Source organism: Penicillium canariense (assembly GCF_028826845.1).
Source record: "Penicillium canariense strain IBT 26290 chromosome Unknown utg000007l_segment0_segment0, whole genome shotgun sequence".
Lineage (NCBI taxonomy): Eukaryota > Fungi > Ascomycota > Eurotiomycetes > Eurotiales > Aspergillaceae > Penicillium > Penicillium canariense.
The window spans coordinates 1063089-1078462 of NW_026622734.1; the positions used below are offsets into that span (position 1 = coordinate 1063089).

At 48.3% G+C, this 15374-nt stretch overlaps 4 protein-coding genes across 4 annotated transcripts; 1 reads left to right on the plus strand and 3 right to left on the minus strand.

Annotated features, from left to right (window-relative positions):
* Positions 1-226: 226 nt before the first annotated feature.
* N7482_009399 (MFS transporter) lies at positions 227-2066 on the minus strand (the record flags this gene model as incomplete). Its single annotated transcript, XM_056691523.1, has 5 exons — positions 227-331; positions 399-497; positions 553-1331; positions 1385-1814; positions 1893-2066. The coding sequence occupies 5 exons, from the start codon at positions 2064-2066 to the stop codon at positions 227-229; spliced, it is 1587 nt and encodes a 528-aa protein (XP_056539229.1).
* A 1705-nt stretch (positions 2067-3771) lies between these two features.
* On the plus strand, positions 3772-4916 carry N7482_009400 (uncharacterized protein; the record flags this gene model as incomplete). The annotated part of the gene is made up of 2 exons (XM_056691524.1): positions 3772-4110; positions 4176-4916. The coding sequence occupies 2 exons, from the start codon at positions 3772-3774 to the stop codon at positions 4914-4916; spliced, it is 1080 nt and encodes a 359-aa protein (XP_056539230.1).
* A 376-nt stretch (positions 4917-5292) lies between these two features.
* N7482_009401 (Zn(II)2Cys6 transcription factor) lies at positions 5293-6648 on the minus strand (the record flags this gene model as incomplete). The annotated part of the gene is made up of 3 exons (XM_056691525.1): positions 5293-5970; positions 6027-6530; positions 6580-6648. The coding sequence occupies 3 exons, from the start codon at positions 6646-6648 to the stop codon at positions 5293-5295; spliced, it is 1251 nt and encodes a 416-aa protein (XP_056539231.1).
* A 7449-nt stretch (positions 6649-14097) lies between these two features.
* N7482_009402 (Fig1 domain-containing protein) lies at positions 14098-15029 on the minus strand (the record flags this gene model as incomplete). The annotated part of the gene is made up of 2 exons (XM_056691526.1): positions 14098-14476; positions 14548-15029. 2 exons carry the CDS (start codon positions 15027-15029, stop codon positions 14098-14100), a joined length of 861 nt encoding a protein of 286 aa, XP_056539232.1.
* Positions 15030-15374: the final 345 nt, after the last annotated feature.

The following is a 15374-nucleotide window of genomic DNA, read 5'->3' on the forward strand; positions in this document are numbered from 1 at the left end:
CTGATCTGTCTACAAATGTCGATGTATTTCTATTAAACTGGTCTCTATTCTAGGAGTTGGGCACAATTGAAGGCCTTTACCTATCGAATTCACATGTCGTGGTGTACATTATTGATAGCAGATCCAATTGAATTCAGAGACCACTGTCATCAAATCTACATAGGTTAACTCGACAAGTCTGCCCGTTGCAGGCCGCACAAACGGAGCTCGACTAGGCACCAACAATCTAGCTACTGCGTCGACCAAACGGCTCAAAGGGGAAGACGGCGGCAATGATAGCCATGAGGAGATACAAAGCAGCACATATATAGATGGGTACTGCGGTCTCGGTCTATCCCTCAAAATCAGTACCAGTTCAGGGCTTCATATACCGCTAGAATCACAAAAGGGAGACTTACATTTGCGAACGCGGCCACAACGGCACTAACAATGCCCATGATTCGGTTGAACCCGATCGCCGCTCCGTTACCCGTGCCTCGATGGGCGGAGGGGAAGACCTAATCAATCGTCATTATTGGGCTGTGGTTAAATTAGGGAGATAAATCGACCAACCTCGGGCGTATAGGCATACAAGGTGCCATAGTAAACGTTCACGCAGAAACTGATGGCGCACGTAAAACCGACGTTTTCACTGGCCGTGCGAACCTGCGTATAGCAGAAAAAGAAGACCATCGTAATAATCGCACCGATGATCATTGTCCCTCGTCGGCCCCAGAACCAGCCTGAACGACACATAAACCCTGCAAGCACGGGTCCAAAGATGCTGCTTGTATTGTTGAGGGTATAGTTGCGCCAGGTGATGTAGGCGCTCGGTTGACCGAAGTTCGCGCCTCGTGAGGCGAGGTATGTGGGTAGGAAGACGTTGAAGAGCGGATAGGCGAGACCGATCAGTAGCCATGAGGACCATACTAGTAAGGTCGAGAGACTCATTCTTCGTGTTGCGAACAGACCGCGGAAATGGAAGCTCACCTCGCGAGGAGAGAATAGTCGTTGAGATAAGCCTGCGCGAGTCGTGCTGTGGTTCTGTGTTTGCCCTAGGGCTTGAAGGTGCTCGAGGGTGAGGCTACATGGCCTATTATAACGTTTGGCGATGGTCTGGAGCACGCGGACTGCGTGTTCGTCTTTTCCTTGAGTAAGAAGGAACTTTGGCGTCTCGTCTAGTCGGACTATAGTAACACGTAGGATTGAGAGCACAAAGACTAATGTTCCAGCTGTGTACCAGATATAGCGCCAACCCTGGTTATTAGCCCGGCTGCAGTCACTCGCATCGGCACACGAATAATGAGGGAGATACCCCCAGGCCAAAATACCTGCAATCAGCTGACCAAGACCTAGGTGATGTTAGTCAGTGATCAAACATTCCACGAACAAAAGGCTAACTCACCCCACCAAGCTGCCATAAGAGTCAGTAGCCACTGCTGCTTGCCCGGCAGATACTCGAGAAAGACTGTGGTATCTAGCACGAGGTTGCCTCCGGCTCCAAATGCACTCAAACACACAAACAAGCCCAAGGTGATCCAGCTAGGAGAGGCTCCCGCAACAATAGTGAATATAGCCGAAACTAGGAGCGAGAAGTTGAAGGCAAAACGTCGGCCGATGATGTCCGCGGAAAACCCCCAGAAAATAGCGCCCACGAGCATGCCAACATATACCGCGATTGTCAAGCCGGTTTTGAAGCCCGGTTGAAATTCCATGCCCGCTGGCCCGGCGGTGATGGACTGGATCAAGAGGATAAGCGAGTCGACTGCGTATCCGAAGCCATTCAGGCAAAAGAGTTTCCAGTGGTGGGGGGTAAATCCAATTTCATCAATAGTCTAGAGCGATTGCAACAATTTCTGTTCAGTTTCATTCTGGTTTGCAAGGAGAAAGCCAGTGATATTCCTCATACTCACGTCGTTGATCAGTGTCATCTTGGCTGCAAGAACGGTGTCCACATTTTCTTCGTGTAATAGATCGTGCTCGCTATGTTCGATTGCTTCTGTCTTGGACAGAGAACGAGCAGTATTGGACTTTTCGTCCTTACCCACTGCGCCGTCCATGACGATCGGGTTCTGTTCAACATCCATTGTAGCACGCAAGGTCAAATCTCATAGTCACTGAGAGGAAGGAGTAGTTTCCAGATATCTGTCAGTCTACCAAGCAGAATGCCCCGCTAAAGAGGTGGGAGAAACACGGTCCTATTCTACCTACCTAGATAAGGTAGGCGACCTCGAGACACTGACAATCAGAGTTAGATAGGCTTCATATAGCTCACCCCTCGTTGTTGATACCGGCCACGCCCAAATGAGGTAACCCCACATGCGTCAGTGAGGGATCAAATTTCGTATGATACTCACGAACGGGTGTTATCTTTTGCACTAGTGATATGATAGGCGCCAATACTGGCTATCTGCACTGAGACGCCCATAGATCATTCCCCAAGCCTGTGAACCCGGTTCAGATAAGGGGCTTTTTTTGTGTGTTGATAACTCAGAAGCTTTCTCCAAAACAGGCAAAAATTCAGCTTCCATCCTCGGTAGTAGTACTGGATGTTCTCCACATACCCCTATCATGAGCCAATCTCTAATCCATCTCCACAGTTTATTGCCGTGTAGGGTTTAGATTGGAGCACACGCCCATTCTCAAGAACCAACATTGGAGGTCTTGCGGGTGAAATCTAAAGTGGCCAGGTTTTATCCACTTCCAGTTACAGTCATTCCCGAAATCACCTTGACCAGTACACATTGAGAAACTCTTTTCTGGCCGCTCTGCCAAGGCCTTCGCATAGATCATTCATTAGGCGGGCCGCACTAAGTTGAGGGCCTCTGTAAAATGTTGCTTATCTAGTACCGGTAATCAACCTTTACCACCCAACGTTCAAAGCGCAGGATGCAATATTACGGACTCGATACAATACCGTACACAGCGCATCGTACAGCGGCCCTCGACCTAGTGAGGCCCACTCAATGAATGTTCTACGCTAAGGCCATGGCAGAGGGGCCCAGAAACGAGTTTCTCAGTGTGTACTGGTCAAGCCGATTCCGAGAATGACTGTAGATAGTTAGTACTCCGGACTGCTGGAACCCCTCACAGAGAGCTCATCCACGGGTCATTGAGCCTGAGCCTGGACTGAAATTTACTTAGTGAGTCTGACTCTGAGCGCCCTCAGAAAAGCATCGGCAGCTCAGAAAGGAGAGCCCACCCGGCAGAGGAAATATGGTACGTAGAGGTGGCCTTACGTGCCGGGCGCAGCTGAGAGCAGATGGAGACACGGTGAACTCAATGGCGAAGTTGGGATATCATGATACAGGCCATAGCAGCAGGCCACATACATACCCGAAATGGAATAATTGAGGAGGTCGACGGCAGAAGATGTGCATACGTGTTCGCTCATCCACTGCACGAATCGGCTTTACTAGAAGCTAAAATTGTCTAAAATGGTATCGACAGCGATTGAGAACCCACAGCTTCGGGCCTTCGGCTGTAAGCCGGTCAGGTGACTTATTAAGCCTGTTCACGGCCGGAGATGGTCGTTTAAGATTCGTGTCATTGTTCGCCAGAGCTGTTTTTTAACCCAAAATGGAAGATCTGGCGTCAGCCTCTGGCCGGATCTGGAGCACCGCCAGAGCGTGACTACTTTGTACACCTGACCACTTCTATAACGGCGTAGAATGATGTCAAAGAAGAAGTGAGGATTGAGATATAAACAAAGGATTCAGCTCACATCAATTCTGAATGATACTCTCCCTTGATCTTCATATTTCTTCAACCGTCTGATAACTTGAAGACAAAATGTCAACTGCCGCCGTTCAGCCACCAGTCTGTCCACCTCAGCAGAGCCATGCCAAGCCTACCTCTGCTTCTACAATCCATTGCGATGATGTCCAACCGAGATTCGACCCTGAACGTCACCTCCGATACCAACCCCCGGCAAAACGTCACACCTTTGGTGAATTTGGACTCGACTCAGAAACGCCACAGACGGACATGTGCATTACCGATCCGTTTGACCTCTTCACAGAGGAGTGTGTCCGTCTTATGAGGCGAGAACTCTTCCAGCCCGCGGTGTTCAACAATTATATGCATTCCTGGGCGCGGGCACCCTGTGTAATCCGTGGCATTGCCCCAACAGTGCGTTTCTTACCCCCTTATCCCGGGCAAATTTAGCCGATCGCTGACGGTGTGGCTCTATGCAGGTCGGCCGATTTATTTACGAAGCGTGGACACATCCAGCGACGCTCGAGGTCATCTCCGATGCCGCTGGGATAGACCTGGTTCCAGTGATGGATTGGGAGATCGGGCACACCAACGTCCAAGTTGGGAGGAAGGGTGTCAGTGGGGTGTGGGAGCTTGGGGAGATTCCAACTCCGGCCTTGTCCGCCGAAGAGGTATCCAGCCTAGACAAGGAGGACAACGACAAGCTAGTGGATGACTGGCATGTCGACAGTTATCAATTTGTTTGCGTTGTGATGCTGTCCGACGCTAGCACAATGCGCGGCGGCGAGACCGCTATCGAGACGGGCACCGGCGATGTAGTCAAGATGCGAGCGGCGCATATGGGAGGCGGAGTCATTCTACAGGGAGGATGTACGAAGCATGCTGCGTTCCGCACGATTGGGGCCCATGAACGGGTGACCATGGTCACTTCATTTCGTCCCAAGGATTTGGCGCTGAGGGATAACTCAACTTTGAGGAATATCGGGCCCGAGACGAGTGATATGACTGAGGTCCATTACCAGTTTGCTCAGTACAGGCTCAAACTTGTGCGCGATAGGGTGGATGATTTTCTCAAGCGACTCGCGGAACGGAAGCGGACGCTTGTCGGAGGACAAGAGATCCTCACAAGAGAAGAGCTGAACGGTTGGGTGGAGCAGCAGGTTGAACATCTACAGAGTACTGTCTATGAGATGTTTGATAGAGTCAAGGATACGTGGTAATTGGTGTAGATGACTGGGGAAGAGGAAGGGTGGAGGTGAGAATTGGTAGTTACAGAGACGGCGCCTTAGTCATGAGACGCAATAATCAGAGAATAATCCTTCCTCGTTGATACTAAACATCTCAACAGCCTGGGTCCGGCCTTCAAATTTATCGTGAGTCACGATGCAGACATTGAGGCTTTTGCCTGGCTTCCAGTGAATGTTGTCAGGCCCAATCATCGTATGCATCGGGCGTATGGACGGGTTTTCTCGCTGGCATCTGGCCCAAGCCTCCATGATCATACTCCGTCTCCTCCCACACCACATGCCTTCATGTTGCGCATGTCGAGCCCAATGGCAAGCCCATCTGAGCTCAGCGTCCGTGTGCAGAAACATGCTAGCAATAGAGAGAGGCAGGATCATGCCAACATCTCCCCCGGAAACGAGTGAAGTTGCGCCTTTCCGGTGGCCCAAGCCCATCAATGAGGGTGCAAATATTCCGTGCGATCTGGTGACAGAACGGATAAGCTGTGTCATCCGGGGCTGAGCAGTCCGGATTGAGAACGTAAAGCGCAAATAGCTTTGAGGAAAGATAATGAACCAGAAGCGTACATTGTAATGGGGTTTTCGGAGTCGCTGAGGTTGCGTTGATGTCGCCAGACAATTGCAGGTCGCGCGGAAGGCTCCTGTGCCATAGGTTGAGATCCTCCAGTATACCCAGCATGGAAGCTGCCACTTCGGAGCATGCCAACACGCCGCGAAGCCAGTCCGCATAGATACCTGCAAACTGTCCCATGATCGCATGTAAGCTCTCAAAGGCGCGGACGGCAGCGTCGTCGAGACTTTGGGGTTCTGCGTTCCGTTGACCTCGGGATCGCAGCAGTTTGTAAAGTGACCGGTTAAGCAGGGGCGGATTCAGCCTCCATATGGTATTAGGCACGTCGAGCCTTGCGACAGCACTGAGCAAAACTTGTCGAAATCGAGAGTGGGCAATCTGTGAAGGATCCAGGCCGTTGAGTAAATTGGCCAGCGCAGCGAGATGCACATTCCATTTTTCCCAGTCTTGTGCAAGTATCTATCTTCTAGATTAGGCTACCATTCGCTGTCTATGCTGGGCGGCTGCGAACGTACCTCAAACCACACAAGCAAGAACAACGTGGCCAGAACTGTATCTAGTTGTGAGGATCGGAGCAAGTCGGCCGGTTCCAGAGCGGGCTGAAGGTTCTTCACTGCGAGATCGTAGTGCATGACTGCATCGGGCGTTATCCGAAACTCGAGATGCGTCCGATGCATGAGAGTCACGCCAAGAATAGCGTGCAATAGGAGCCTATGATTGCTCTCATCTGATACCATCTGAGCGACATCATCGCGCCAGATATTGTGCGAGTCAGTCAAAGCGAGCTTCGAAGCAACCGATTCGATGAATTCACAGAGCACCGCCCGATCCTTCATGGATATTGCGGGGAGGGAATTCTGGCCGAAGGAGCGGAATGATGCTGTCGTCAGCCGGTGAGACCTATGCTTCTCCTGTACTTTGGGTGTACTATCACGAAACGCCAACCGCCGCGATCCGAACCCTTCGCATTCTTCGCCATATGCAGCACATTTGTGGCATGTTGGCCGAGACCCGTCACACTATTAACATCGTTAGCTTGAGATCAGATACCAACATGGGAAAGGGAACACGAGCCTTGCGATGGCGCTTTTTGCACGTCCAGCATCCAGGTCGGCTGCTGTTGGGCCGTGATGGCATGATCTGGGGGCCTAATGGAAGATCGATGGTTGACGAAGACTAAGAAGCAACATTGAGTCCTGGGGATCAGACTGGCCTACGTTTAGAAAGTTTGCGATAACTGAAAGTGGGGGCAGACAAGCTTTCCCCCTTCCATTCTCACATGCCCGGATTTGATTGCCACTTTTGGGAGGGTCCACACCCAAACGCAACAAATTTCCCGTATTTTTCGACCACCTATAAAGCGGTGATATTTCAATTCCACCGTGCCGGAACCCAATAGAGATATCGAAATTCGCATCCAGGAAATTATCGAAAAGAAAGTCTGTATTTGCCTCGATAGATTTTTTTCATTACGATACATGCTTCTCTAATGTTAGATTTTTGTCACAGCAAGCTGATACTGTATAGCCTAGTATGCAGAGAGACGAATGACATCAAGCGGAATCAATTGGGATGCATAAGATTGATTGATTCAACAGAAAAACAGGGGGCAACAGCCCTGCTAAAATAGCCCCTGAGACACACCGCTATTCGCTGTGTCTCCGTTACTCAGCTACAGCAAGGCTCTCTTTGCTGTCCCGTAGACTAATTACATAAGAAATGCTAAACGAATATGGACCCATCAGCAACGAATCAGTTGCTAGCGGTAAGTTATCCCTTTATGTGCTGACACACCCCCTCAGCAAAATGGCTGTAGGCAATTTACTGCACCATTTCATCTGACGTCCTTAGGTATTGATTTCACCTTCCAATAGCTGTCCAATATCTTCCATCCCCAGCTACCTAACAAATTCGGCATGCTTCTAGCGAGGCAATAGCTTCGTAAGGCCGTCTGCTGCTATATCCGACGTTTTAACCTACTGCACCGGTATGCGTTTGGCTTAAACCTCCTGCCGCAACCAGTGCTGGTAGATGTTAATGTGTCGGAGCTTCGTGCGTAGTTAAGGTGATTCGGCCGTTAATAGGTTGATAGTCTGCTGGTTATCACATTGTAGGACAATAGGGTGACCAGGAACGAACATAATAGCCGCGAATAGACGATTCTATATACATAGAGACTTGCCAGCGTCTGACATTGCTAGCAATTCCGCCTCAGTGGTGCTCGTTATTACAGTCTTCTGCTTCGTAGCCTTCTAATCTACTAGTCCTCCGAATATTAAACTGATATAGCCCGATGAGCTCTTCCGATCGTGGTTGTCCCTATACGATATATCGCTGAAGAACTATACAGTCTGCTGTAGCGAATTAGGAAGCTTTCGATAGCAGATGGCTCTCGTCCGTGTGTGATATAGGTAAGCGATAACTAGGTTGATTCCGTTAACGTATTTAGGGGAAGGGTTCGATAGGAACTAAGCGAGATATAAGGTAGCCTTCGCTGCGTCTGGCCGGGTAATCGTAGTAGTATACTGTGCGGAACCGACCTTAGCTAAGAATTCATGCCTTCGCTCGTCGGTAGCCGTTCTACTATAAGGTTAAAGGTTAGCTATGCTGATAGGAGGGACTTCAAGCTATCTTTCAGTGGTTAAATAATATTTAGTAGCCATCGTAGCGATATAGGCATCTTAACATAGCTATAATTTACCCTGTTAACGATCTCTCACGATGCGGATGCCCAAGAACTACTACGCTTCGCCCATCGAGCGAAGCTCCTAGGTCTGGTTAAGGCTTTTGGCCACATTCGCAGCCTCTTAACGTATTAAAAGATAGTTAAAGATAAGGATATCGTTAACGTAAAAGATGATGATAATGCTATCTGTAGTAAACAGGCAAATATCCTTATGAATAACGTTAAAGCCTAACGCTATTAGAACTCTTAACGCTTCCTACTACTAGAGCCTCGGTGATTTCCGTAGGCCGTATAGGGCTCTTAAGAGCTTCCAGCACCTCAGTCTTCGTCCCGGAGGGTAAAGGCTAGGAGGCAGTTCTATATACACTTCTTTATTAATCTAGCTATTGAGAAATGTATTAATAGCGTCGTATTAAGCGGTATCGAGGTTAAAGGCTACTGCGAGAGCGAAGATAGCCCTAGCAGTTCGTACGGCCAGCGTCGCTGAATATTTCTTATCCGTTAATATCTTCTAAAGGTCTCCCCTTACGTATATCCTCGCTTTATATTTAATTAATAGGCCGTCGCTGTCGAATTTGTATGTGAACACCTATATTAACGGCAAGACCTAAATGCCCTTATCTATCGGCCGGTTAACTTCTTTATAGGTGCCCTTTCTCTCTAGTGTTTTGACTTCCTACGAAGCTGCTTCGACGAAGCTATCTCTATGCGGGTGATGCATCATCTCTACCTAGTTCTTTAGCTCTAGTGGCAGGTCGTCCCGGTAAGGGCGTTAGTAGGTCTGTGGCGAGCTCATCTCTGCAGAAAACGCTAATAGAATGCCTTTATAATAGTCCTCTGGATCGTTTACCGATACGAAATAAGCCCTCCTACGCTTACGTTTACCCTCGATGATGTTGCTTTCCGAGAGCGATGCGTTGATATCATTCGGTGCAAGAGATCTATACTCACGGTATCCTAACGGTAGTGGATCTAATGCTTCTAGTGATTCTGATGCCTGTCTAAGCTCTCCGAGAAGCTGCTCATTAGGCCCTCCTACCCCCTTAGCTTCGAGGCGGTTTAAGGTTTCTAGTATTACTAGAGATATTGAGAGTGGCAATGGCTCTATTAGAAAGCTTCCTAGGACTGTTAATGACCTCTCTAGCACTGTCGCCGGAGTTAACTAGCGAGAGGGAGTCGGCGACGGTATCATTATCGCTAGAACTAGGGAATTTGATGCGGATTCTTTCGTAGAGCTCTGCTCTTCTTCTCTCCTTTCTTCTTACCGTTAGGGCCTTTCTGTGTGCCTTTCTGGTATCGTAAGGGTCATCTCGAGGCCCTCATCGACGGTAACAGGCATCTCTATAGCGTTATGTCCTACCGTCTATAGCATCGTCTCGAGGATGTCGGCTAGCGGTGGTCTCTCTGTTTCCTTCGGGCTGAATCGTGCGTTCTCATCGAATTCGACGTCTCTAACTACTCTAACAGTATTAAGGTGTAGAAACTACACCTTCTAGATATTCGATGTAATATAACCGACTAAATACCCTATCTCTGCGCGTGGCGCTATCTTGTCTTTCTAGGGAATCCCTTGACGGCGTACGTACGCTCTGTAGCTATAAACCCGGAGATGTGCTAGGTTAAGACGCAGTTCATTCTGTTGGTGATGAGGTTTCCGAATAGCTTCAATCTATGGGATGATCTCTTAGCCGTCTAGTAGTGTTATAGGCGTTCTGTTGATCAAATAGACCGCTGTATTCACTGCTTCTAGCCAAAGATTCTTCGGTAAGCCTGCATCGATGATGAGAGCTCTAGCGATAATGATAATAACACCTCCTGCTCTCTCGATGAAGCCGTTCTATTTAGGTGTTCCGACGACGCTGAATTCCATCAAGATACCCTCCCTAGCGTAGTATAGGCGGAAGGTATAGCCTAGGGTCTGTTCGTTGTCGCTCTTGAAGACCTTAATATCCATACCAAGCTGATTTCGACAGATGGCAATGAAGCTAATGATGGCATCGACACATCCACTCTTTTTCTCGTGGGTCTAGGCTATATAGAGGCGAATACCCTCGATAAACAGGTAAGAGACCCATTTATGACCGTTATAAGCTTCCTCTAGCTGCAACAGGTCAAAATGAAGCTTTCCAAACTTGCCGTGGATCTTTGCTCTTGCTGCTGACCTCCGAGAGATCTGCTTCTTTACCTTCGCTTGCTAACAGACTATATATCGTTCAGGGTTACATTAAGCGTCATCCTTGAATTCTCCCCTAATAACCATGCCGTTAACCATCTTTGCGAGTGCCTTAATACGTCGGTTATAGATATAGCCAAGCCTGCGATGCTACATCTACGGTAATGCAACGGATACTAGTGGTTTCTGAGAGGTCTTGAGTGTAGAAAAGGCTACTGGAGGGCTATTCGCTGCTAGGACAGGCCTATTATCCTGGTGATGCTCCAGAAGATAGAGCCCAAACTTCCTGACGTATACCGCCATTAGCTTGTCATCCCTAGTAATAGCTAGGAAGCGGCTATTAAAGAAGAAGCCGTTCTTCGCGATCTCTGATACTGACAGGATATTAGTTTTAAAGCCTAGGATATACCACACATCTAGTAAGGTTGCCTATAAGATCTTGCTAGTAGGGTCTTCAACGATAATTTTGGCAGTTTCCTTGCCCTGAGCAGCCACTTTACTACTACCGAGTGTGACTATACGGCGTTCTTCCTTCAGACCTCCTACGAAACGATCTAGACGGTTATAAATGTGGATATTGGCTCCCGAGTCAATGATCTAGCTGTTTTCGAGTGGATGGGATAGGGCGGCGTTATACACGGCTAGGGTAATATCGAGGGTAAAGGAATATATTGGGTCGTCTTTAGAGAAGAAGTTTATCGTTTCGGTCGGTATATCACTAAAGCCATCATCTCCATCGGTGATAGCTAGCTAAGCTGTCTGACCGACTATCTTAGATAAGGATAAGGCTCCGGGGCTCATTAGCTTAGCTATTTCTTACTGATTAGCGAGGCTTAGCTTCTTAATGCCGTCCTCGACCTTCTTACGAGTGGCCTTATATTACTGCTAGCCCGGCGGCCTCTTAGCTATGTTAATATAAAAGCAGTCCTTCTATTAATATCTTAGGTTGCCGCATACGTAGCGTTACTTCTTCTGATTCGAGGACTGCCCTTACTCAGGCTGTTGATAGCCGTACAGCGTCGCTGCGAAGGCTACAGCGCCTGTTAGGCCTTTCTTGCTATAATCCTAAGTGTCCCGGTGAGTCCGATACTCCGAGAGAACGTCCTAGAACTTCAGCTTCTCTCTACCGTCCAGTTTAGCCTTATACTGATTAATGAAGAAGTTATCTTGGCTAGGGATAACCTAGAGGAAGTCTCTAATAGCGAAGGCGTCCCTAGGGTGTTCGGTGACGCAGGAATAGCGCCAGACATCAGGCACTTTCGCTGCATACGCTTTATTATATAGGTTTGACCAGTCCGTTAGCCATTTAGCTATCGATACCGAGGCCTTGCTGAATAGAGTAGTTGCTTGCTGCTTCTATACGTTTCTGAGGTATTGCACCCTGGTAGCCCCCTTTAGCTTGAATTCCTAGGCTAATTTTATCAACTTCTCCCTCGCAGTTTTCCTATCGGCCAGCAAGCTTTACTTCTCAGGATAGGTTATTACTAAGACGTGAGAGTTTATATCGGCTAGGCTCTTATAGATAGTATAGCAAAACGCTCTCTCCTTTTCGAACAGGGCAATAAGGCGGGTGTATCTAGTGTAGTCGGCATTATCTAGCTCTATCGCATTGGTTACACTAGCTTTGACCTCGTCTGGTCGGGGAAAGGTGTCTCTTGGCTCAACGGGTGGCTTCCTGATATCTTTATCTTTGATATCAGGGTCGAGATATCCCTACATCTTTAGGGCTGTCGCGGCTGACTCGATATGGCTGATCCAGACTTGCTACTGAGCCTCCGACCGGAGCCGTTGGTCGTAGGGGTTTCCGTGTGACGCTTGAGTCATCTCGAAAGACGTCATTTTCGTATATAAATCAGGCTGTTTTGTAGGGTCTTCGAGCGGGACCTGCAGTCCTTCGGTGTTGGTTGAACCACCGCTGGGTGGCTATATAGGGCTGATTCAGGAAGCTTACGTTGACAGAAAGATCCAGGCGAATTAATGCGTGTCTTTCTTGGTGATATTAACGGGCTATCGGGCTCATAACTGTCACAGCAAGCTGATACTGTATAGCCTAGTATGCAGAGAGACGAATGACATCAAGCGGAATCAATTGGGATGCATAAGATTGATTGATTCAACAGAAAAACAGGGGGCAACAGCCCTGCTAAAATAGCCCCTGAGACACACCGCTATTCGCTGTGTCTCCGTTACTCAGCTACAGCAAGGCTCTCTTTGCTGTCCCGTAGACTAATTACATAAGAAATGCTAAACGAATGTGGACCCATCAGCAACGAATCAGTTGCTAGCGGTAAGTTATCCCTTCATGTGCTGACAATTTTTACCTGATATCATGAAATTAAATGCAATTCAGCTATAGTAGCCTTCATGAAGGGATTAATGGAGGCTTAAAAGCGGCTAGAATTCACCGACGCTCGTGGAGTAGTCGATCTTCTAGACCTGCAGTCCCCACAAAGTGATAATCTGAAGCCGCGTAGCAAAAGAGCTTACACAATCCAAGCATGATGAATCATAAGTTTATCTTAGTTGGCAGCCTCGGCAGCGAACTAGGCAAGGTTATAGGAAGCACAAGATTGCAGCGTTCGCCGGGACGCGTTTTAGGTGGGGAAGGAACAACTGCAGGCGGGGCACCACGGCGGCTGAATAGCTGTAGACAGACGAACACCGCGACCGCAAGTAACACAGGAGAGAAGGGTCAACACAGCGGAGCAACAGCAAAGAGATACATAGTATTTCGAAACCGACAGAAAATAAAATTGCACAGGTGGCAACAATGGCATTGGATACTTCAGTAAAAGATACACCATGAAACAGAATCGAATCAATTAGAACGGGATGGTTCGGCCCGTTCCTTATATGCTATGTGGAGTCCTCTGGGTTAAGGGTTGGCCGAGATAATTTTTAATGAAAGCGGTACGCGCAAGCTATCGGACCAAAGCTACCGTCGAAGCTTAGGAAGTCGGCTTTCTGCGAACGATGAATGTCGCCTATCGCCGAGCTCCAAAATATGCCTATGGAGTCCTTCCTTGAATACAAGTTCTATTTGCGAGGGGCACCATCAGCGAATCTCTAGCACATATTCACGGCACGTCACCGGGATGCATGAAGCTGTTGACGGTAATCGGGTCGACACGAACGGCAGCTTCTTGTCCCCCATCTGTTCCCAAATGCGCGTGAAGCCCTTCCCATGAATATCGACGGTAAGAGTCTCGAAGCACGTCACTGCTCATAGGATCGTGTACGTCTAGCACTCTGTGAGCTTCATGAACTAAATCAGGAGCAGTGGCTGGATTTCCGCGCAGCTAGCTGCGCGCAGTCTCAGCTACCTGCGCTGCTTCTGGACTAATCCACGTAGGCCCAGATCTACTATGCGGGGCTTAGATGTTGGGATTAGTGTAGGTGGATGCCTTATCGGCCTTCGTGGCCAATGCCTAATACATTCCAGAGCTGAAGAGTGGAATAGCTGGTACTGATTATGATTCGGCGCCGGTCGAAGCACGCTCCGTCTACAGCAGCTTACAAGGCGATTATAGTGGCACCCCAAGCTAGATCATCTTTTTTCATCTTTTGTCGTCTATCCGAGGAAGAAAAGTCTTCCGAGGGGATAATTAAAGAAATCAAAGTTCATGGGAGGAATGGTTCCCGAAACTTGCAACCTATTCTCGTGAGAATTTGGTTGTCAGTGAGCGAATATTTCCGATCAAATGTAAGAACCTGAAATTCTAAAGCATTAATCATCATCGGCCAGACTTTCAATGATCTTAATGCTCATGATCATCACTAGCAGCCCGAGCGTTTCCACGCCGATCAGTACCACTCCAATCCACCCAAATGCCATCGCTGCAGGCCCAACATGGCCGGTGATTTGACCATAGCTCAATTTCTCTGCCATAGATGCAGCCGCGGCGCTATTGATGTGCTGCCATAGTGCAGATATGAGACCAAATGCAAACCCCACAGCTGAAGCCCCCAGAGCAGCGTGCGATACTTGACGGGAAGGGAATGGCTTGACTTCCACGGCTGATCCACCGTCATCTACCTCCTCATGCCATCCAGGAAATGTGCTGAGCATCACAAAGCAGAAGACAGCTACGGCAACAACGATAAATCTAGAAAGTCGACGATCATCGATCAGCGACCGTAGAGGGTTCAGTCTCAAATAATGGGAGGGGGTACTAACAGCAGTCCATCGAACACAATATCGTCCTTGAAACTGTTTGCGATATAAATCAGATTGAGTGGGTCACGAGTGCCATTTGTCGAGCTGCTTGAGAGTTTCACGATATTCGTTAAGCTGGTCGCACTTGTCGAACAGATCCATTCTCCATCATTAAGCATTATGCAGAGTCCCATATATCCTGCTCGAACTTCGAGAATTGGTTCATCACCACTCTGCGTAACATTTTGGACTGCATGGGCAATTCCTGTGTTCACTATAGTCGGGTCTGACAGTGCCAGTGAGCTGGTGTCTTTATATCGTAATGACAACAAAAAGACATTGCTGAGATTGCCGGAACTGCAGCCCGCAATTAAAAGTGCTGTCAATACGGATATGAGTTGAGAAATCCTGATAGAACCGGGATGCCGGTGGGGGAATTGAATCGTACATATAAAGAGAATCCCAACGGCTAAAATCATCATCAAAATATGATGATACCCCATCATGGGTATGAATCTTCCTGGATAAAAAGTGTCATATCAGCACAGTCTCGACCCCGCTTTTCGTCAAGAGGTGCTCACCACATCTAGCAGAAAAGCCCGCCATGGTCGCAAGTTGAGCTTGGAGAGACTATGTATGAAGTCGGATGTGAAAATTTCCGAAAATAATGATGGGAGTCTCCAAGATAATAGTTGTATGAGAAACTTTTTGACTTCACAATTAGCTGAAAGCTGAACCGGTGAGGCTAATCCTTGTTAAGATTAGGCGCACTTACCCGCGATCGCGTCCTGTTCGTGTGCCCTACCAATTCAACCACCCACCATGCCACCTATACGCAGTGGATCAGG